This window comes from Nicotiana tabacum, chromosome 18 (genome assembly GCF_000715075.1).
Source record: "Nicotiana tabacum cultivar K326 chromosome 18, ASM71507v2, whole genome shotgun sequence".
Taxonomy (NCBI): domain Eukaryota; kingdom Viridiplantae; phylum Streptophyta; class Magnoliopsida; order Solanales; family Solanaceae; genus Nicotiana; species Nicotiana tabacum.
Window position 1 is genome coordinate 71539436 of NC_134097.1, and position 24152 is coordinate 71563587.

General features: G+C 35.6%; 4 protein-coding genes across 4 annotated transcripts; 2 read left to right on the forward strand and 2 right to left on the reverse strand.

Moving 5' to 3' along the window:
* The first annotated feature begins 269 nt into the window (after positions 1–269).
* Positions 270–3710, forward strand: LOC107767993 (porphobilinogen deaminase, chloroplastic). The gene is made up of 5 exons (XM_016587096.2): positions 270–678; positions 1667–2072; positions 2697–2903; positions 3014–3191; positions 3327–3710. Exons 1-5 carry the CDS (start codon positions 485–487, stop codon positions 3437–3439), a joined length of 1098 nt encoding a protein of 365 aa, XP_016442582.1. The 5' UTR covers positions 270–484; the 3' UTR covers positions 3440–3710.
* A 470-nt stretch (positions 3711–4180) lies between these two features.
* On the forward strand, positions 4181–8676 carry LOC107767994 (protein Iojap, chloroplastic). The gene is made up of 5 exons (XM_016587097.2): positions 4181–4522; positions 5584–5710; positions 7019–7157; positions 7286–7374; positions 8265–8676. The coding sequence occupies exons 1-5, from the start codon at positions 4319–4321 to the stop codon at positions 8393–8395; spliced, it is 690 nt and encodes a 229-aa protein (XP_016442583.1). The 5' UTR covers positions 4181–4318; the 3' UTR covers positions 8396–8676.
* Positions 8677–9044: 368 nt separating this feature from the next.
* LOC107767995 (uncharacterized) lies at positions 9045–13482 on the reverse strand. The gene is made up of 4 exons (XM_016587098.2): positions 13281–13482; positions 11747–12841; positions 10446–10823; positions 9045–9572 (listed from the first exon to the last, which is right to left on the reverse strand). Coding segments are annotated over exons 2-4 (1419 nt in total). The 5' UTR covers positions 12786–12841; positions 13281–13482; the 3' UTR covers positions 9045–9570.
* Positions 13483–21121: 7639 nt separating this feature from the next.
* On the reverse strand, positions 21122–23926 carry LOC107809590 (uncharacterized). The gene is made up of 5 exons (XM_075236176.1): positions 23846–23926; positions 23312–23732; positions 22651–23110; positions 21667–22402; positions 21122–21394 (listed from the first exon to the last, which is right to left on the reverse strand). The coding sequence occupies exons 1-5, from the start codon at positions 23924–23926 to the stop codon at positions 21122–21124; spliced, it is 1971 nt and encodes a 656-aa protein (XP_075092277.1).
* Positions 23927–24152: the final 226 nt, after the last annotated feature.

Genomic DNA, 24152 nt, shown 5'->3' on the forward strand with positions numbered 1-24152 from the left:
AATATTATTCTATAACTATAATATATTTAATTCATCATATAAAATGTTTTTTTAACCTTTAAATACTATCACATTACTACCAAATAATTCTCTAGCATAAGCGAATAATAAATTTGGTAGGCCAAATAACCTCTTTTTTCTTAAAATTAGTTTTGATGATAAAAGAGTCCACCTTATTTGCATTTCTTTGCTGAAAACAGCGTTGCTCAAATTTCAAATTTTGATTTCCTTCACCATTTGCTTTCTTTTCTACATTTCTTTTCATTTTTTGGGTTAAAAAAGGTGATGGTGGATTTGGTTGAGGTGGAAGGTGAGAAAATGACGTGGTAGCAGCTAAGTGGAGAAACAGACGGTAAGTAGGGTCCATTTAGCCGCTTTTTAAGATTTTTTTTTAAACAGCTGACGACTTAGCTGGATGTTCTGTTGAGGATAAGTAGCAACAACAACACAACCTCGTTTTCTCTCAATTCCTGATTTCCTTCCAATGGAGAAGTTTGCTACTCTCAACGCTTCAAACTTGAGCTCTGCTTCTCTTTTACCAATTGGGTTTTCTTCGCCTTGCGTCAAATCTGCAGTGTTGGCTCAACGCTCAAGGGTCCACGTCACAAGGGCTTCCATTGCTGTAGAGCAGCAAGCTCAAACTAAGGTTGCTGTCATCAGAGTTGGTACTAGAGGAAGGTACTGTCTATTCTTTACCCAATTTCACTTTTCAGACCCTATGTTTTTCTATCTGTACCAGAATGCCCAGCTGAGCTTAACGTTGTAGTCTTTCAAGTTTCAACTGAAAATTTTGAAAAAGCTTGCGGGTTTTACCAATCAACTATCAGTTAGTTCAATAGTCTCAGCACATTTATCAATCAGAACTGAAAATGTAGGGAGCGGCTTTGCCAATGACTGCATTCGTGGAAGGAAATCTGGATTTAGTTTCCTTCAACATAATCCTACTGATGTTCGCATCCCTGTAATGCATTGATGATAGTTAGGAATATTTCAGACTAGTTTTTTTTCTAATCTGTTAATGGCTTAATACCCATGTTTATGCCCAAAGGCGGATCCAAGATCTAAACTTAATGGGTTTGAGATTGTGATTCTACCACAACTCATTTGATTTACAGGGTTCGAAATCAATAATTTGTACGTACTTAGTGAATGTTTTACATATATACAGAGTATGAGCCAAAGTTATTGGGTTTGTATGAAACCATATCTTACCCTCTACATCCTCTTATGCCTTTGTTACGAATGTGTACGAATGTGTTGTATTTAGTTATGATGTCTGCTAGTGTTAGTCAGAATGTAGGCTTTTTAAGGGGATAAGAAATTTTGGGTAAAACAAAAATACAATCCTCTTTGTGTATGCCTATTAGAATTTGATTAATGCTAGTAAACCCTACCCTTTTGGCATTCTGTTTTTTTGTCTGATGGACTAAAATCTCTTGTGCTTCTCTACTTGATCCCTGAACATATGTGAAAACAGCTACGGAATGTTTAAGAGCTGAAGAGCACTGTTTAAGTCTCAACATTGCATCGGATTAACACTTTGTTCTTTTCCCTGCTTTCTGTGTGTGTCTGGGAGGTAGGAGGATAAAAATGGACTGCTATATCTCTGATGTGTTTTTGCTAAAACTCTTCTCTTATGGATTATGTACGTACTTGTGTAGGACAGCCCCCTAGCTCTTGCCCAAGCTTATGAGACTCGTGAGAAGCTAATAGCCTCATATCCTGACCTTGCTGAAGAGGGAGCCATTCAAATTGTAATAATAAAGACGACAGGTGATAAGATATTAAGTCAGCCTCTTGCAGACATTGGCGGAAAAGGGTTGTTCACAAAAGAAATAGATGAAGCTCTCATCAATGGGGAAATTGATATTGCTGTCCACTCAATGAAAGATGTGCCCACATATCTGCCAGAGAAGACAATTTTACCGTGCAACCTTCCACGTGAAGATGTGAGGGATGTATTCATTTCTTTAACTGCAGGTTCTCTGGCCCAGCTTCCATCAGGAAGCACAATTGGTACTGCTTCGCTGAGGAGGAAGTCACAGATTCTCCACCGGTATCCCTCACTCAATGTAAGTCTATTTCATATCACATCAGTCTCTGAAGATGACATACCAGCTTCTCAGTATGTGTTGATATCAGAAGAAAAAAGTGAACTAAGAAAAACTGTCAAATTTCCTATCAAGTCGCAATCATACTTTATGCCGGTCGTTGTTATACTCCATCTAGATTGTGTTGATGCATATGCCTTCTTTGAAAGTTAAAACGAGAAAATTAAATAGGTTATTGCATGCATTTAGTAGAAGATTATTTGCAACAATTAAGAGCATGATCAAACTGGGCCAAAGTAATCGAAGAAATTTGATATAGTCAAATAAATTGGGAATATGTTATAAAAAGAATATGTGAAAATAAATTCAGGAGTGTTGTGTTGCTTGTTCTGATAGTTAACCTAATATGGGGGTATGTTCCGTGAGTACTAATTGTTTCCTTGAGAAGGCAAATGTGAAGCCCAAAACTTTCTATATCTTAATCTCATTTAGATGAACCAAAATTTTGTGGTGAAATTTTGTTCTGTTTACTTCTAGCCTGTATTGCCTTATTTTGGTTAGTTCTGCTGATCTTATAAGCTTTACTCTTTGCTTTTATTAGTTGGAGAAGCAAGGCCAATAATTTTATGTGTATTTTGCCCGTAGGTGCTGGAGAATTTCAGAGGCAATGTTCAGACAAGGTTAAGGAAACTGAATGAGGGGGTAGTTCAAGCAACATTATTGGCATTGGCAGGTCTAAAACGTATGAATATGACAGAAAATGTAACTTCCATTCTCCCTATAGAAGATATGCTACCGGCTGTTGCTCAAGGAGCCATTGGTATTGCCTGCAGAACTGACGACGAGACAATGGTATTAGCACCCTTCTCTGCTACTATACAGATTTCCCCTGCTTCCCCAGTTGTTCATTTCTCCTCTTTTGAGGACTTTGTTGTGTTGTTAGTTAATGGATGCAATTACAGGCCAATTACATTGCCTCATTGAATCATGAGGAAACCAGATTAGCAGTGGCTTGTGAGAGAGCATTTTTGAAGACTTTGGATGGATCTTGTCGAACCCCAATTGCTGGGTATGCCTGTCGAGGTGAAGATGGAGATTGTATTTTCAAAGGATTGGTTGCCTCTCCAGATGGAACTCGAGGTAAACAAAATTGTTATTGACCGAATCCTAAGTAAAGTGACAGTGGGTGTGAATGCTGGGAATGTCTCTTTCCTGGTTACCTATTCCTTTCTATAATTATTTGTTGTATAATCTTTTTATGTCCCTCAATTTCAGTTATTGAAACCTCTAGAAAAGGCCCATATACGTTTGAAGACATGATACGAATGGGCGAAGATGCAGGCAAAGAACTACTCGCAGAAGCAGGTCCAGGATTTTTTGGAAACTGAGTAAAGCTTATCCGCCTCAGAGATGTCTAATAACAGGGAGAGAGATTGGAAAATGATATTTCACCCCTAGGATAGGATTATGAGTTCACTTATCCTTGTAACTGTAATAACGGCAATAGAATTTGAGTACTTTGTATATTAGGGTAGCATTTGAATTCTTTGTATATTAGTGTAGCATTTCCACGTCAGTTTGAAGTTGTTATCCTTCAAGGTTGCAGAGTTGTATGAAAATTTCTACTGACAGATTCTGAGTAATATGGATTGTTAATCACTTTATGCAACTGCTTTAAACAAAGTAAAGAAGATCCAGCTTGAAAGAAAATAGAAATTACTAGTGTAATATAATTTTATAAGCTCTGAAACACTGATTTTATCTAAATTGGCTTCTTCATCATGCCACCGTGAATCCAAATCACTCATTGAAAACTGATCATGTGAACAATTTTTTCTTGGTTAACTGATACTTACTAGTATATGATTACAACGAACAGTTTTCTGTGATCGAACAATGGTGCCAAGAGATGCAAAGAAAACATAGCTACCACAAGTAACTCTGGATCAGTCATATCCTTAAGAACAAAATTAGAATGCTAAGCTACATAGTTTCAAAAAAAAAAGAACTACTTTAGTATATTATATTTGAAATATAATAAAAAGTGAAGTGTATTACATAAACTATAAAACAGTCCTCCCTTAACTAAAAAAAAAAAGATATTATGTCCAAAAATCTTATCCAGAATAGGACGAAAATGGGGCGAAGATATTAAACAGAGAAGAGATATGGGATGAGATAGATAGATTATTATTTGGTACAAGCAACACTCTTCCCATTTCTCATCTTTTAATTAATGTTGCAATAACGAACCTCAGATATTGATAATGGAACTACACTCCTGCATTCACCCTCTTCCCTGCACTCCTTCCACCGGAATTTTGGTCTCCGGCGGTCGTACGGAAGCTAAGTTTGCTGCCAACCCCAGAAAGCTTCATTCTTTAACGCTGAATTCTGTCGCATTTTCTTCTAAAGATTACAACTTGGGCAGAAGTAGCTCTGCTGAATTTTCTAGGATGGCTATTGGCTCGGTATTCCCTAAGCCTAAAGCTTCAAAATTTCCCCTTTCTTGTTCTATGTGAAGCTACTCCACTATTTGCACTTTTCTAACGCAACCAGAGCTTTTCTTCTTTTTTTGTTGTATTTGTATATGTTGGCATGAGATAATTTAAATGAAGGATTCATATAGCCGACCCAATTTATTGGGTACTGACCCTTAGTTATTGTTGTTGTAGTTTTTACTGAAGTCGTGGTTGTTGCATTTTGTAGAGCAATTATCCGTTTTTGGGGTTTTGGTACATATTATTGTAAATTAACACAAAAATATCTGAATTTACACAGGACCTGTTAATTAGCAATCTCCATTTTTTTAATCCTTGTTCTCAATTGTTGGATTTGCCAGCTGAGTCAAAGGATAAGCTTGAGTTTGCAACTTCCAAGGTTCTTTAGTTTGGACCCTGCCTTTCCAAAAAGAAACAGGAAAGGATTTACCGTATTTCACTGTTTGAGAAATTCAGATTGTAGTCTAGTTCCTAAAATCAGACTTCACTGCCCCTTCCAGTGATATTGACTTTAGAAAATCTGTAGTCCTTGCCCTTATTTGGCCCTAGGGCATAGTTGTATTATATGACAGAAAGTCCTTATAAAAGTGAGTTTACTGCGTAAAAAGATACAATTAATCTGTAACTTTTTGGAAGAAGACAAAAGTTGTTATGGAAACTGAACAACTACCAATAGATTTGAATGCGAGAGGCACGGGGTTCGACCCCCCGCATCTCCATCAATAGATTTGATGGAGAGCCTCGGAGTAACAGTAAAGTTGTCCCCGTGTGACCTATATGTCACGAGTTCGAGCCGTGGAATCAGCCATTAACGCTTGTGTCAGGGTAGGGTGCATGCATACACCCTTCCCCAGGACCTTGTGTCAATGTCAATGTGGGATGTTTTGTGCATTGTGCTGCCCTTTTCAGTTCATAAGTCTGTTCTTGAGGCTTGCTACAAGTGTTTTCTTCTGGTAACTCTGTGTTTCAATATGAATGTTTGCTAATGTTTCCGCTTGACGCTGCACTTAACATGAATACATTTGGTACAGGATGTAAGCGAAGATACAGATGACATGTTTGATGATCTCCTAAAGAAACATGGGAAAGTGGTCTACAGAAGAAATGACCAAAAACCTGCAACTGAGGAGGTTGATGATGATGCTGAAAGCCTATCCTGTATGTTGCTTTGAATTGTTGGAGTGATAAAAATGATAACTTTCCGTGTTGCCAAAGCAGCTTGAACCTCAATAGTTTTACTTTTCATGTTGCTGAAGCAGCCTGAATCTCTTAGGCTATAGCTTTATATGAGGAACATCGATTGATTTTATCTTGTTGCTGCGTCTTGTTTTGAGAATATTGAAGAATGTGCTGACAAACTTTAATTTCATAACTCATATTCCTTTTCGTGTTTTTATTAATTTATTATCTTCTTTGGCAAAAACTCTATCTCCCCCTATGATTTCTGAACTTACATTGTAGCTCCCTATAGTGAATAATAGACTTGAGAGCCCCCTCTAGTTTACAAACCATTCATTTTACTTGCCTGATCAATCACATATGTGTCGCATTTGTTGTTCCTCCAAAATTTTACTGAAAATTGTCACGAACATCTTCCATATCTTTATGTGTAGGAGCTCATGTATTAAAATGTTCATGGACTTCCGTTGCCTCTTCTATCTAAAAGTAATATTGCCAGAAGGTTTTTCAGATAGTATTATTTTCGTTAGATCTCTCTAGTATAATCCCACGTTTTATTATAGACTAATCCTTAAGGTAGTATATTTAATTGCAATTTGGTTCACAGCTTTTTGCTTAGTATAAGTTTGACTTATTTTAGTGAAGTTTACTGCTAATGTTGCTTAATTTCGATGTAGATTGGTGGTGCCTAAACTATTGAATCTCATCATCATAACATAAAATTATACAAGACATAATCATAAAGAAAAAGAAACCAAGTTTTACTACTCTTAATTGGTAACAATATGGTGCTTTGAGAAGAAAAAATGAGAGAAAGGTGAGAATAAAGAAAGGAAAAGAGATGGATCTTATTTTTAGATGTGTGATAAACCAAGCTTTCCCCCTCTTCGCCATGCCCTAACTGAAATTCATAATGATCATTGAAGTGATCTTTGCACGAGAAACTACAGCACATCCTTATTCTTTCTACTGCTAGGTGTTACACATATTGCTGCTTTTGGCCCCGTATTCTTGCGATCTACATTTCTTTAGGATCCTTATAGCTGTCTTGCTTTGTATTCCTTTATTGTTTTATGGAGATTCGTGTATGGAACAACAACATATCCACTCTGGCATTTCCTGCTGTTTTTTTCCTTTTCTTTTCGCTTCATTAGTGACTTATTGCTCTCCTGCTTAACAAGAACATGTATCAATGACTAAAGAACACCAGTGGACTTAGAATCTGTGAATGTATGTGATGATTAACTTTACACCGACTTTGATAACAGTGCTATTCCCTCTGTGCAGTTGCAGTGGCTGTGGCTAAAGTTGCAAGTGATGTGAAGGCTGGAGATATAAAGGTTCTCTTTGTCAAGCCTCTAGTATATTGGACTCGGTTTTTCATTATTGCTACTGCATTCTCTCGCCCACAGATTGATGCCATTGGGTATGATATCATATCTTGAGTGTTTTTTATTTGACATTAACCAGCAGCATAAAATAACCACAAATGAGTAAATAAAAAGAGAGGATGGCATTTTGCATTTCTGAATTTTATCCAAATTTGTCATAAAGGACCAGAATAAGAGATATGGCTGAGGTACAATATGGAAGAGTTGCATCTGGAGATTTCAAACCCAACTCGTGGACGCTGCTAGACTTTGGTAAGTAGTTTTATGGCACTTTAATGATCCTACCATTAATCTGTATCACAGCTGAAGAATTTCAGTACTGAATTTGATTCAGCTGTTGTCTCATTCTTCACCCACCACTATTTTTCATTTCATACCTAAACAAGTACAGTTATGAGACAATATTGTTCTGCACATTAGGACTAGCAGGCAGTAACTCATTTGTTGACTAACCCACTCCTGCAACTATTTACTATGACTATTGCTTCAAATTGTCCGACATAATTTACTCAAATATAGTGCTTGAACTGTCACAAGGTTAAATGAGCTTGCAAACAATTCAGTATTACTAAGGGGGGAGTGGGAAAAGGTATTTAAAGGTTCAAAACACGGAGATCTCTGTCTCATATAAGAGAGGAGGAGTTTGAATCTTGTCATGCTGCATAGGGGTAGTGCTTATCAAAACTCAGTTTCGCGTATAAGGTGAACTTCTGGTTTCAATTTGGGCTAGCTATCCCGAGGGCCAAACCTGTTATAGTCAGGACCATAGAACATATTATCTCCAAAACTCTAAAAACTGGAGTTTGAGTGTTTTGTTTTGAGAAGGCGATGCTATATATTGTGTCCTTTGATATCCCTGCTAGCTCAATGTATTTTCACTAAATTAAAATTGTGTTTGAAGTCTATATAGAGATCAGGCTTTATCATTTCCGCTTGGCGTTAGTGTTATCCTTACAGTATTTTGATCCTTTTTCCAGAGAGGAGGCTGTAAAAAGAAATGCTAGCAACAACAGACAATGAAAACTGCTTATATTTATGACGTAATCACAGTGCTACTATTTGACACTTGCAGTAACCATGTAGTATGCCTTGAAAAGTATTATTGTTGCTGATATGTCACTTCATGTCTCTCTTAATTACAGGTGATGTTGTTGTTCATATATTTCTTCCTCAGCAGCGTGAGTACTACAACCTGGAAGAATTCTATGGCAATGCAGCGCCTATCGAACTACCATTTGAGAACCAAAGATTGCGGGGATCTAAAGGTTATTAAAGTCCAAAGATTTTGGCCTCATGGTGATCGATAGAAATTGTTAGCAAATTAAGAGGGAGTAGCAGTGTTCCCCTGAAAAGTGAAAACTGACACGAATACATGTTGTGGGGGTCATTCTGCTGGTCCACCCGTTGAACTATTTTTTATCAGGAACAATGTAATTGCTTTTGTAGAACACAGTTTTATACTTGCCTTTGCTCTAGAAATATCTAGTGAAGAAAGAGCTTACTTGCATTTTTTTTTCTGAATTAAATTGGGTGTCAAAGTTCGGGCTCATTGTCTCATCCTACAACAGAACCTGGCGTCTCTCTTTCCTCCTTTATTTTTCAACATGTGTATTAGTAGCATTTAGACACACTTGCATTGCACTTGAGGAAAGGAGAGCCTGTGCTATGCAGTTCCAACTCTCCAGTAGGTTCACCATTTTACAGTTCGCTTCGGTAGATGAAACCTGTCAATAATTTTATAGGAGAGAAATCACTGGGGCCTGGGAGTGAAGTTGCATTCAACAAGCCATGGAAGAGGATAGAGACTTGGCAAGGAAGGCGATTAAAGAAAAAGGCAATGCTGCTCGTAACATGAACATAATGGTCTGGTTCTTTGCTGGTACATTCGGTCACTGAGTTTGAATCTAACATCAACATAGGAGTTGAAAACGAACGTAAACCTGGCTGCTAAGATACAATTACTACATAAATTCAAACTCTTTGGTCAACATAGAATGCTCTAAACTACTGGGTACAAGAGCTGGCAAAATTATCGATGAAGTGGGAATTTAACTAAAATTCCATCAAAATTTTACAAACTAATATTTACAGGGACAGTGATAAGGAAGGGGAGCATTGAAGCGTATGACCTATAGGTCACCAATTTAAGCTGTGGAATCACCCACTGATTCTTGCATCAAGGTAGACCGCCTACATCATACCCCTTGGGGTGTGGCCCTTCCGTGGACCCTACGTGAATGCCGGATGCTTCATACACCAGGCTACCTTTTTTTTTTTTACAGTGATAAGGATAACCAACGACACAGCTCATTGTCACTTCACATCTTAATTGAAAATTTGCATAGAAATTAGCAAGATCTGCGCGAGACAACCATAACTAAAGCAGCCAAATACGGGTCCAAAGAATCCAAGTACTCATCACAGGCAGCATTTGATAAGAATGTGAATTCCTGCAAAACAATTTTTTACTTCAGTAGATACAAGAGTCAAAAAGAAAAGAACGGGGAGGGTGTGAATTTCTAGAGTGCACTAGTAGATAAACAAAAACGGTCTGGCTAGAAAAAGAATGATGTAGAATGTACAAAACGAGAAAGAACTAATAATTTTGAAAACCTACACCAAGAATTGGTTCGTGTTCGAAGAAACTCAATTTATTCCACTCTCCAACTAGACAATTGTAATTCCCGTTTTAATCTCCTTTTCCTGTCCCCTGCCCCCCCCCCCCCCCCCCAAACAAAAAAAAAAGAAAGAAAAACAAAACCAACGAGCATTCTCCAAACTTATGAAAAGGAAGTATCTTTTAATTTTATTTTACTCTGTTTTTGTTTCTTTGCTTTTTTGGGGGGAGAACATGAGGTACAATAGAATGTATGTTTAGATTAACTTAAACATAGTTTCAAAACGCCATTTATGCTTATACTAGAAGCTCCCCCCGCTCCTCCCTTCTTTTGCTCTAATTGGGGAATCATATATCTATTGTACCTCATGTTCTCCAAATTTGTGGGGGAAAAAGTATCTTTTAATAATATAGTTTCAGACAGAAGGCATTTTATGCTCATTGAAAAAGTTCTTTTATCCTCTCTTTTTTCTTTTTGTTTTGAACTGTCGCTAAAATCTACGTGAAGTGGAAAGCAAAAATATATGAAGTACCTAACACATCTTCAAATTGTATTACTAGTACCATGGCTATTGCAGAAGATGGAAAGGATGTGATCTTACATGCAATCTCTCATGCATAAGCAACTAAAGAAACAAGAAACATTTACTGCTTAAATAAAGATACTGATGCAAAAAAGTAAAGCTAAATAGGGGAGTGGCAGTACAGTTAGCAGTGTGCTGACTTGGCTGTCCGGGATCGATTAGACTTATCTCCATATCATGAGTTGCCGACCAACCAGGTTCATATGTTTCAAGAAATCCAATCTTAGCCTTATTTGGGAGATCATGTGGGTGAACAAATGGAACTCCTGCTGGCCATCCAATCTCCATCCTTATATTAGTACAAGGGCTATCAAGTGACTGGATGTGACTTTCACAGTCCTTTAAGGTGCAGAACCTCAGCTTGATGCCCTTTTTATCAGCTATATCTTGAACTCTCTCTTTGAGAACTCTTTGTGCCTCCAATCTCAACCTCTTTGAAGGTGGTAGAGGTTTAGATCTTGAGTTACTCTTTTTCCTCCTCATCATGGGCTTCATAGATCCTGTATCAGCATTTCATCGATCCAAGGACCTGTTGTTAAAAGCTTCTTACTAAGGAATACTAGCAGAAAAGAGAACTCAATTTAATGTTAAATAAATGCAGCAAGCAGTAATACATTGCTTAAGGACAACTAAGAGAAGACACTAAAACCATCAAAATTGCAACGAACCAAGATGTTGTAACAATAAAAAAGCGTTCCTTCTTAAGTCCCAAAAAAGCTTTCCTTCTGCTTCTAGACAACTCCTTCACACTGATTCTTTTTCCATTTTCCCCTTCTTCTGGCAAGTGATACAAACAAACAAACAGACAGAATCTGGCACCTTTTAATTCATAATCTAACCGATGGAAGCTGGCTTTATCTGCTTTGACCGTCTTTGACGAGTCATTTCCAGATACTTAAGATAATACCAGTAATAATTTAAACTAGGTCCTTCTTTTACTTCAAAGTTTTCAAAAGTTTTTATGGCTAAGCTTGTCACGAAAATTTTCATTTTACTGACCACAATGATACGTGATACACTATTATACACCAGCTTCCTTCAGCAATGTGATTTGGTTCTACATAAATCTTCAAAAGTAACAATAAATGCTTTTGCTCGGATTTATTAGCTGCATTGACTCATAATCACGCTAACTAACTCTAGCAACTAGAAACTATTACTAGACTGACACTTCTCGAAAAACATGGAAGTTTCATGCTTAGGATAAGCTTCTTTACCAATCAAGCAGTCAACTGGCACTCCAACTGAAGACATCAGGGAGAAACCATCCACGAAAACCAACTTTAGCTCACCTTATCCTTAACATGTCTACTAATATATCTAAATTTAAAGAAAGAAAGGAAGAAGAAAAAAGCAAGCATGCAATAAGTTTAGATTTTCATTTCAATATTGATAATGGGAACAGGAAAAAAGGGTGGCATACCATCTTGGGCTGTAGGAAAGTTGAAAGTTGGGAAATTGCTCCTGTTAAGCAACTGATCAGTTGATCTCTGCATAAAATCGTCAACTGGTACAGGAAGCTGGAATTGAGCTTCAACCCCATGCCCAGCAGCCCGCATCTCTGAACAATTGAGGTTGGTCATGGACTTGGGCATAAGTTTAAAAGCAAGAGAACATCGCCCATATATGCTCCCCTGTTGATTACCAATATCTGTATGATGAAGTGCAGGGCTGATATAGCCTGCAGTTGCCTGATATAAAGCAAGACCAGGATAAACTATTGCCTCTTGGGGACCAAGATCACCATCCACAAGAACCCAGTGACCATGAAAATCTCTCACATGTAGACCAGGCTTATCCGACTTAACAACCGTAACAAGGCTTCTGTCAACCTGATGTTCATGATCTGAGAACATCGCTAACTGACCATCCTCTTGGGTTGCCAGGCTATGGTGTTGTGCACCCTGAAAAGATGGTCTGGCATGACAACAGACGGATAACACAGAGGATGATATTTCTCGGTTTCTGAGGGGAACACTGTCAAGTATTTCAGTGAATGGAGAGCTGCGCAGATTTAAATAGAAGCTGATGGCATCCAATATATCTCTTGCTGCTCTTCCAAGCAGAGAGAATACATCCGATAAACCAGCAGGAGGAAATTCAATATCACTGCTGGGTTCTGTAGGAGTGAGCCCTGGCCTGAAATCATAAGTTTCTTGCCATTGTTGAGGATCTGCACGGTAGCCAGAAGTCTTACACCATTCTCGAGAGTCATCAGAATGAATAACATCAGCGGCAGGATACGAGGGTTTGTGTTGGAAGTAAAGTCGGGCAGACTCTAGACTACACCTTAAAAGAGCTCCATCACTTGTGGATAGCTGGATAATAGCGGCTGAATATTGAGCCAACGACTGTGACAAAGTTGAGACTGATAATTTATACGAATCGGAAGGAAGACCTTCCAATGGTATCAAATCAATGAGCTTCACACGACCCAGAGTTGGCAGGCCATTGCCTGCCATGGAACCCTCTAGAGACACTGATTTAGTGATGTTTGTTCAAATTGAGACCACACTCACTGAGTAGCAAACAGAAGACACAGTCAATTCAGAAAATAAAATATATATAAACAACAAGCAAACTCTCATCAGTGGTCGGCTATATGACTCCTTAATACCTTGGACCCGTTTATTCCAATACTCAATAATTTGGATTCTCAACACTAAAGGTTCTGTATAATATCACTGGCATAAACGCTCCTAACAACCAATTTTTTTTTTAACCAGTAAAAGGAAATTCCATGTAGTGATTCTATCATGTCTAAAAGAGATTCAGCCTAATTAATTTACTCCATAATACCTCACTAAAGCAATTAGCATGTCCATATTGGTCTGTGACTACTTAAATTAATTGAGAAAAGAAATATCAAAGAGAAAGAATAATAGATTATGTGACAATTATAATAAGGCAGACAAATTGAGCTTCAAAATTGAAAAATTGAGGCTTTATTTACGCACCAGAGGCAGACGCTGCACTGCAAACGAATTCACACAGAGGGAAAAGAAGAGCAGTTGACCGGAAGCGAAGAAAAGCAGAGCAAGTTCGCAGCGGAGAGAGAACAGTGGGCGTTCAGTGGATCGCCGGTAACTATGAAATTATTGGGTCCATATTTGCAGCCCATTCTCGTTTATTTGAGTGAAAATGGCGTGTAGTAGCCACAGGGTGTATTTAATTTTTATCCACTATTTAAAATACTTATCAAAAATAGCCACTACTAAGGGGAAAAGACACAATTACCCTTTCTCTATTTCTTGTATAATCCCAAAATCGACGAGAACCCTTATTTCATTCGTTCAGAGTTATGTGTTTCTTCATCTTCCTCGTATTCAAATTGCAATCTCAGTTAAACTTCTGCTCCTTCATCTTCTCCGTCATCTTCCGTCATCTTCATCTTCATCTTCTCCGTCATCTTCTGTCCTTCATCTTCTTCGTCATCTTCGTTTTTCTTTATTTGTAAGTTGGTTCAATGCCGTGTGAAGTATGTGTGAAATTTCAAAAATTAGCATTATATGTTGATTCAGTATAGTATATTTTGTGTGATTCTGTTTTTAATAAATTTTTAGTGTGTGAAATTTGAAATGTGTTTGTGGTTGAGTCAATATATTTTATTATGTAGGTATATTTCATAAAAATAGTTGTAGAAATTCATAAGCTTACTGTGATTATGAATTTTCAGTTAACTGTGTTTATTAAATGTAAGGAAGAAACGACATTAAATTTTGTAGTTGGAATTCAAAGTTAAGGACTGATTGTCCTTAACTTTTGCACATGAAACTTGAAGTTGAGGACAAAATGTCCTTAACTTTGGATGTTGAAAGTATATGTTAAGGACTGTATTTCCTTAACCTATGCACTTACAATTTAAAGTTAAGGACTGATTGTCCTTAACTTTTGCACATAAAACTTGAAGTTAAGGACTAAGTGTCCTTAACTTTGAATGTTGAAAGTATAAGTTAAGGATTGTATTTCCTTAACCTTTGCATTTACAATTTAAAGTTAAGGACTTATTGTCCTTAACTTTTGCACATGAAACTTGAAGTTAAGGACTAAGTGTCCTTAACTTTGGAATTTGAAAGTATAAGTTAAGGACTGTATTTCTTTAACGTTTGCACTTAAAATTTAAAGTTAAGGATTGTATTTGTTTAACTTTTAAACTTGAAATTTTAAGTTAAGTCCTAATCTTTGTTTGTTTTTCCTTCTTTTCTAGTGTTATAATAGAAGGCGATCATTTGTTTGATTTTGACGATTGGCGTAATTTTCTGGTATATTGGAAAGGAGATTTTCAATATAAGGAAACAATTAAAAGTTTTCTGTCAAATAGCCAATGGAAGAAATTGAGGGAAAGCATTTTTGGCAACTTCTTCAGATTACAAAGTGTGAAGTTCTCGGGTAAACTTATGCACTGTGTATTGCTTTCTGAAATTGTTAGTAATGAACCTGATTCGATGACCTTCAAGGTATTTGACCGCGATATTAAGTTTACTCGTGATGCATTCCATATTATTACTGGTTTGAAGTCTTATTCGTCGCTTGACATGAAAGGTTTAAATGAAAAAGAGAATAGGCTTTTAAGAGTCTATTTCCCTGGAAAGGACAAAATTGAGTTGGCTGATTTGTATAGTTTTATTTCTAGTCGCCCACATGGTATAACTTCATCATTTGCTGGCAGTGATGATGATGCTTTGAAGTTGGCAACACTCTATTTTGTTGAGTCGGTTTTGATGGGCAAGAGGAAAAATAGGAATGTGTCGGAGCAAATAATGAAAATTGTTGACGATGATGCATTTTGCGCTTCCTTCAACTGGGGCTCTCTTGCTTATGAGACGCTATTAAAATCATTGAAGAGTTGCTTGAAATCAAATGAGAATGATGTTCAGAAGGAGAAAGAGAAAGAAAAAGATATTGATAGCTACACTTTAGTTGGCTTTCCTTTTGCGTTTTGTGTCTGGATTATGGAAGTACTTCCTATTTTCCAAGAGAAACAATTTGTGAACTTCAAAGAAGTTGGTTATCCTCGAATGTTATGTTATTCTGAAATGAAGTCTCCACAATTTGATGCTCTTTGTAGAAAATATTTCCATAATAAAAAGTAAGTTAATGTAATTACTATCTCTTTTTTTGTTTATTTGTTTTAGTTATGTATACTTATGTTTAGTTTTTCTTATATAATAGGTGTTTAAGTTGATTGAGGTGTCACCCTTTATTCCCGTGGAAGAAGAAGATACACAGCCTCTTTGTGTAGAGGAGCCAGTTTCACAAGATCAAGGCTCAAGGTCTTCTTCCACACAATTTGACGAAGGCGTACTTAAGGAAATTGTTAAAGTATGTGTTTCTGCCTTTGAATAGTATTAGTTTTTTATTTGATTATTTCTTGCTTACGAACACCTTTTTTTTTATATTTATGTTTTTTGATTCAGAGATTATCAGAGAGTTTTAAGAAGGATTTGCAAGCAGAAGTTACCAGAGTTAATCAGAAAATTGCTGTATCGGAAATAAAAATTGAGAACGAAATCAAGGTAATTTCAGTGAACTTGGAATTGAAAGATAAGGACTTCTTGTCCTTAACTTTTGAACTTTGAAATGAAACTTAAGGACATTATGTCCTTAAGTTTTGAACTTGGAATTCAAAGTTAAGGACTTCTTGTCCTTAACTTTTGAACTTGGAGTTCAAACTTAAGGATTGCATTTCCTTAAGTTTTGAACTTTAAGTTCAAACTTAAGGACTGCCTGTCCTTACTTTTGAACTTTGAAATGAAACTTAAGGACATCATGTCCTTAAGTTTTGAACTTGGAATTCAAAGTTAAGGACTTCTTGTCCTTAACTTTTGAACTTGGAGTTCAAACTTAAGGATTGTATTTCCTTAAGTTTTGAACTTTAAGTTCAAACTTAAGGACTGCCTGTCCTTACTTTTGAACTTTGAAATGAAACTTAAGGACATTATGTCCTTAAGTTTTGAACTTGGAATTCAAAGTTAAGGACTTCTTGTCCTTAACTTTTGAACTTGGAGTTCAAACTTAAGGATTGCATTTCCTTAAGTTTTGAACTTTAAGTTCAAACTTAAGGACTGCATGTCCTTAAGTTTTAAACATGTCCTTCTCTTTGTAACTTAGTTGCTTTCTCAGGATTTAAAGAAAACTCTAGGATCAAAGCTTGATACTTTGATGAACATGTTTGGAAAGCTGATCAGATGAACACAGATAGAGAATCTAGTGTTCCAGTTAGAAAATATGGAGTTGATGATCATTGTCGTGCTACTGAGCGTACTGGCATATTCAACCAAGATGCAGGTGGTGTTGAACGTGATTATATGGATGTTCATGCAGAGGGTCAGTATGAAAGAGAATTTAGAGATGCACATCTAGATGATGAAACTGAAAATGTTACTGATATTGGGAAAGGTTAGTTATAGATTTTGATTTTTATTTTCGTTGAAATGTATATTCAATAGATTAATACATATAAACTATGCATGTGCATGCAGAAGTTTGTGGAGTGCCGGAGAAAATTTGTAGAGTTTGTGGATTGCAATCACAGGAGGATTTAACAAGTCCATTGGGGACAAGTGTCAGCGAGATTGTATGCAAATGCTTAGAAGGAACGTATGATCTCTCTACACCGCTGTCATACAAAGAAAAATTTGGAGTTCAAACTTGTGCCAGTCAAGGTTAGATAAAATTTTCATTATATATTGTATCTTTATTTCATTATATATTGTATCTTTTGAAGCAGCAAGCGAAGAAGCTGGAGTGCAGTATCAAGAGAAAACTGGACTACAATCTCAAGACATAGGCAGAAGTGAGATTGGTTCCAAATCTATAGATGCAATATGTGATGTTGATGATGTAGCTGGAATGATCTTGGATATTGCAAATGGTTAGGCAGTGCTTTTTTAATTTTATATATGTTTGTTTTAATTAAAGATTATTAACATGTTAGCTGTTGTAAATATTTTTGCAGAATCTTGTCAACAAGCATCTAAAGATCATGGTGAACAACTGCAAGATAAAGAAAATGTGGAATTGCAAGAAAAAGAAAATGCTGCACGCAATATTTTAGCTGAGTTGTCTCTTGAAAAAACACAAGAAGGTACTGTGGAGAAGACAGGTACTGATTGTGCCCTAATTATTATATGTACAATTGAAATTTTGTCTCTTCATTTGACCTGTTGCAGAAAACTAATATGAATATGTATATATATATATATATATATATATATATATATATATATATATATATATATATATATATATATATATATGTCGCCAGTAGAGGAAAACAAAGAGGACACCAATGATGACAATATTAACCAATATAGAAGGAAAAGAAAGAAAGACAGTATTGGTTATGATGGTCCGTCATTTTCTCTTCTTACTCCTACTCCTCCAAGTAAGCTAATGGACATTGATGCGACTTTGACTATAGAGGGTGAAGGAAATGTTGAAGAAGAACTTGGTCGAGGTAAAAGGAACAAGAAGTTAAGCTGGCAGTTGAAATCTCCTTTTGATAAGGAAGGAAAAGCAGTAAGTTCCAAGGCAGACAATCAAAATACTCTGAAGAGTTCAGGTTGGATAAAATCAACCTATACTCGTAGGTGTATTTTTCATTATGCCAAAGAAGATGAAAAATTAGTGAAGAAATTCATTGTGTGGTTGGGCAAGGAGAAAAGGAGAGGTCGCAAAAAAGAATAAGTCTCTTAATGTGTTTCACTACATCCTTAACTTCTGTGATTGTAAGACTAATTTTAGGACTAACTGTCCTTAACTTATAGATTCAAGTTTAAAACTTAAGGACTTCTTGTCCTTAAGTTTGAATTCAAAATTCATAAGCTAAGGACATGCAGTCCTTAAGTTTGAGTATCAAATTCAAAAGCTAAGGACACTTGGTCCTTAAGTTATAGATTAAAGTTTTCAAAATTCTAACTTGACATTTTCAAAATTTTCAGGGGACAAATTGATTTATATGCTGATGATAATAGTTTGAGGAAAAAATCATACAAATTGTATCATCAAAAAATCAGTAGCAAAATGTTTTTCCTTGAGCTTTCAGATAGCAAATTTGTTCTTGATGATAAGGTTAGATAATTCACAAGGCATTTATTTTTTCTATAATTAATTTATCATTTTTTCATTATTTTATGACTGATTTGTTATTGATTTGTTTTATTTTTTACCTTTTTATGAAGCATATTGACATTGCTCTCTATTATCTGAGAAAGAAGGAATGCTACCACCCTCGCGATCATCCTTTTCGATGCACAACTACTGATGTTCTTTTTGATAATTATATGGCACTTGTGTATAAAGATTTCAGTGAAGATGCTAGTGATGAGTTTTGGTGTGCTGGTGATAATCAGTTATTTCTGACACCATATGTGTGGGGAGACAGCCGTAGATGTGGAATTGCATGGACTGAGGTTGACAAAATCTTTTTTCCATGTCGGCTTCCTTCAGAAGATGATGAAGTTGTGACACACTTTTTGTTGGGAGTATTGGACTTGAATCAAAAAAAGATTGATGTATATGATTCCATATACAGTGAGCCATATGAAGCAGGAATGAACTACATGCAAATGTATGCACGCATGATCCCCCATTTGCTAAAGTTCTCACAGTTTGACAAAAATCACAAGTCTTTTGGGAATGTCTTCAACAAATTTGATATACAGTGGCAAAGATCACCACACCAAACTGGATCGTACGTGTTATTATTTGTTATATTATTTATATGTACTTAAGATTTATTGTTTAATTCACTGCATATCTTACATTTCTCTTAGGACTGATTGTGGTGCATTCCTGATCAAATTTGCCGAGTTGCTGATGATTGGAAAGGACGTGCAGCAATTCCAACCCGAAGACATAAAAGACTTTCGAAAAGAACTTGCTGCAAATCTTTGGGCACATGGTGAATGGAAAAGAAATTCTGGTTACGATACTCCACCAGAAAATATTGGTGATGATTATGAGAGTGAAAATGAAACATTATGTCCAAAGGAGTTGTAAAGAAATTGTGGTGTTATTTTTGTATAAAATTGTTGTAAAGGTGACATCTGAATTATGCTAGTTTAGGATAGTTCTGAAATATTCTGTAAATTTGTGAAAAGGCACTTATATTTTGTTTTGTTGGCATAGCGTAATTTTTTGTAACAGCTATGCAAAATTACAATTTCAAAAGTTAACTTGTATTTCAAACCTAATGACTCCTGTAGTTAATGACAAACAGTCCTCAAGTTTTTAACATGGGACTATAACTTAAGGACCTCATGTCCTTAACGTTTGAACTTAAAATTTAAAGTTAAGGACAGACAGTCCTTAAGTTTTTAACTTGTATTTCAAATTTAAGGACTCCTGTAGTTAATGACAAACAGTCCTCAAGTTTTTAACATGGGACTATAACTTAAGGACCCCATATCCTTAACTTTTGAACTTAAAATTCAAAGTTAAGGACAGACAGTCCTCAAGTTTTTAACATGGGACTATAACTTAAGGACCTCATGTCCTTAACTTTTGAACTTGAAATTCAAAGTTAAGGACAGACAGTCATTACGTTTTTAACTTGTATTTCAAATTTAAGGACTCCTGTAGTTAATGACAAACAGTCCTCAAGTTTTTAACATGGGACTATAACTTAAGGACCTATGTCCTTAATGTTTGAACTTAAAATTTAAAGTTAAGGACAGATAGTCCTTAAGTTTTTAACTTGTATTTCAAACTTGACTCCTGTAGTTAATGACAAACAGTCCTCAAGTTTTTAACATGGGACTATAACTTAAGGACCTCATGTCCTTAACGTTTGAACTTAAAATTTAAAGTTAAGGACAGACAGTCCTTAAATTTTTAACTTGTATTTCAAATTGAAGGACTCTTGTAGTTAATGACAAACAGTCCTCAAGTTTTTAACATGGGACTATAATTTAAGGACCTCATATCCTTAACTTTTGAACGTAAAATTTAAAGTTAAGGACAGACAGTCCTCAAGTTTTTAACATGGGACTATAACTTAAGGACCTCATGTCCTTAACTTTTGAACTTGAAATTCAAAGTTAAGGATAGACAGTCATTACGTTTTTAACTTGTATGTTTGAACTTAAAATTCAAAGTTAAGGACAGACAGTCCTCAAGTTTTTAACATGGGACTATAACTTAAGGACCTCATGTCCTTAACGTTTGAACTTAAAATTTAAAGTTAAGGACAGACAGTCCTTAAGTTTTTAACTTGTATTTCAAACTTAAGGACTCCTGTAGTTAATGACAAACAGTCCTCAAGTTTTTAACATGGGACTATAACTTAAGGACCTCATATCCTTAACTTTTGAACTTGAAATTCAAAGTTAAGGATAGACAGTCCTTAAGTTTTTAACATGGGACTATAACTTAAGGACCTCATGTCCTTAACTTTTGAACTTGAAATTCAAAGTTAAGGACAGACAGTCATTACGTTTTTAATATGGGACTATAACTTAAGGACCTCATGTCCTTAACGTTTGAACTTAAAATTCAAAGTTAAGGACAGACAGTCCTTAAGTTTTTAACATGAGACTATAACTTAAGGACCTCATGTCCTTAACTTTTGAACTTGAAATTCAAAGTTAAGGACAGACAGTCATTACGTTTTCAAAATTGCAAGTTGAACTTACTGACTCCTGTTAATAACTTTTAATTGTTGAACTCAAAAGAAATTAAAAGAACGTAACATGATATAAATATTGAAAATCTAGGCATCCGCTCAAATTAGAATAATAATGAATACAATCTATAGCAAAAACTTAAAAGAGTCGATAAACATAAGTGTATATTTCTACTCTTCTCTATGCTTTCTTGAAAATGGATGGAGTGCCGGAGAATATATACAAGCTGTTCTATTATGACCAATTCTTCTGCAACGACCACATTTGAATTTTATTTTTGATGGCTCGGTAGCAGGAATATGCCTTTTCTTTTGCCTTCTACCTGGTGGCACTTTGAAATCTGGAGGTTTAATAATTTGTGACTTAACACTCTCTGGTACAATCCAAGAATCAGTATGTCCTACAGGATGTATTTGTCTTTCATATGTTTTCAGCCAAGATTCCTTTAAGTTCAATTGCGAGCAAAAGTCAGACTTCTTGATGTTTCTCTTCTCGATAGATGCAATTGCATGTATGCATGGTAATTCATCAAGTTGAAATTGAAAACAATCACATGTTCTTTTGTTTAAGTCCACCAAGAAAGTTATTCCTTCTTCTTCAACTCTAGAACGCCATGAATCAACAGGGAAGACCTTCAATGTTGAAAAATTATAAGTGAGTACATTATGTTAAAAAATGTCAAAATCATAATATAAACATAAAACATAATACTTACGTTCAAAGTAAATGCTAAATCTATTCTGTTCTTCAATTCCTCCTCTACCCAACAAGAAACATCATAAAATGTTCCTTCTGCTTTATTTCTTCTTTCATAAAACCAATGTTGTAGCTTCACTTGAATGAAATCCATCATTCTTAGTATAGGCAGCTCCCTTTCTTCTAATAGCACTGAATTCATCGATTCAACTATATTTGTTGTGAGCATGTCATATCTTCGTTGTGGACTACACGAACGTGCCCATCTTTCCGGTGGTTCTTCCATCAAGTAGTCATAAGTTTTCTTATCTACATTTGCAATATCTGACATGTATATGTCAAATTCTTTATGCTTGTATACTCTTGCATCACTTTGGAAAAGTTTTATGACCTCACTTTTCACCTTTCTTCGCTTTAGGTTCTGCTCCAAATGATAGATGCAAATCCCATGATGGCTTTCAGGATATACCTTTACAATGTCATTTGCAATAGCTTGATGCCTGTCTGATAAAAAAATCAAATTCTCACGGCTCCCAATTGCATTGCGAAGCTGACTAAAGTACCACTCATAGGAATTGTTGTTTTCAGATTCTGCTATTACAAAGGCTAATGGGAAAATTTGGTTATTTGCATCTTTTGAAACTGAAATAATTAAAACACCACGATATTTTGACTTCAAAAAAGTCGCATCAACTGGTCTACAATGATTCCAACCAGCTATCGATGATCCATATGCGTAAAACATATAAAGAAACCTGAAAATACAATATAAAACAAGGTTAAAATACCCGAAGTTTAGGACAGTCAGTCCTTAACTTACATTTACAAGTTATAAAGTTAAGGACATGTTGTCCTTAACTTTTATTTCAAAGTTCAAAACTTAAGGACTGGAAGTCCTTAACTTTTAATTACAAGTTCAAAACTTAAGGATAGGCAGTCCTCAACTTCTGGTTATAACTCAAAAGTTAACAAGGCTAAAGACAGCATGTCCTAAATTGTTTACCTGTTGTTGTCGTCTATATTTATGTTAGTATAAGTTCCCGGGTTTTTACTTGTCATCATATACAAGTATGAACACAATAATTCATAATTTTCTTCGGGACTTCCTCTTATTAAAGCGGAAGCATGTTGAATAGCACGCCACGCCTTGTGATATCCAATGTCTAGTCCATGCAATTTTTGCATCTCTGCCATGACAAAAGCTGGTGTAACTTCAAATCTTGGGTCCCGAAGATTATCGATAATGTAACCACTAATCAACTTTGAAGTAGCATGCCTTTGATCTGCTTTCCTAGTGTTAACAGAGCAGTCATGCTTTTTCTCAAGCTTTACTATCTTGAATAATGTTGAGTCTTTAATTCTGAAAGCACGCACACACCAACGACACCTATCATCATTGCATGTCAACGAATATCTTGTTGAGCTTGATCTAACAACTTTGAATTCAAAATGTCCTTTGATTGCTACATTAGAAAAACAATTAATTATGCTCTTCTTATTGTCAAATACTGATCCGACTTTTATTTGATCCAAAGAAGCATTTTCTCTTAATATTGTAGTTGGGGATTCTTTTTGTTTCAAATTTGATCTTCGTTTAGTTATTTGAGTGCAGGTTTTGTCAGCAACTACTTCGATTACCGGTGCACTCTCTAAGACTTGAATACCCAAAGCTTGTTCGTTGTCAATCTCTATAATGTTTTGTCCTTCTACTTGAATAAAATCAAATGTTTGATGCACCTCTTCATTTAATGGTTGAGCTTCAACCATATCTACGTCAACTATCTGTTGGCATCGCTCTTGATTGTCATGTTGAGTTTTTGTGTTGGCATGTTCATTGCTTGTTGATGCAAAAACTCTTTCCGAAATATCAACTATGAAACGACAGCTCTTGAAGAGTGAATGAGTTTTTAGCAACTCTATACATGTGTGAAGATCTAAATCTTTGGATACAAGAATTCCTTTGCTTGTTCCAAGGTTAATATTAAACCATATCACTATTTCAAACTTTTCACTATCCAATTCAATAAGCTCAAAAATTTGTTTAACGAAATCTTCAAACTGAATTGACTCAGGTGCTAGGAAAAGCTTTGTTTGATGATCAAGATATTTATAGTCTTCAGTTCATCTACCATTAAAAGCAACTATTATGCATATTGTTTCCATCCTACAAGTCAAGAGAATGGGAAACAAAGACATACGTTATAAAGAAATCCTTGTAGAATTAAGAACAAGTGTATTGTAAGTGCAAGACCAAGATAACGACTGTCTGTCCTTAACATTTAAACATGTAATTAAAGTTAAGGACTGCCAGTCCTTAAGTTTTAAACATGGAATTAAAAGTTAAGGATTGTCAGTCCTTAAGTTTAAACATGGAATTAAAAGTTAAGGACTGTCAGTCCTTAACATTTAAACATGGAATTAAAAGTTAAGGACTGCCAGTCCTTAACTTTTGAACCAGAAATTAAAAGCTAAGGACTGTCTGTCCTTTAACATTTAAACATGGAA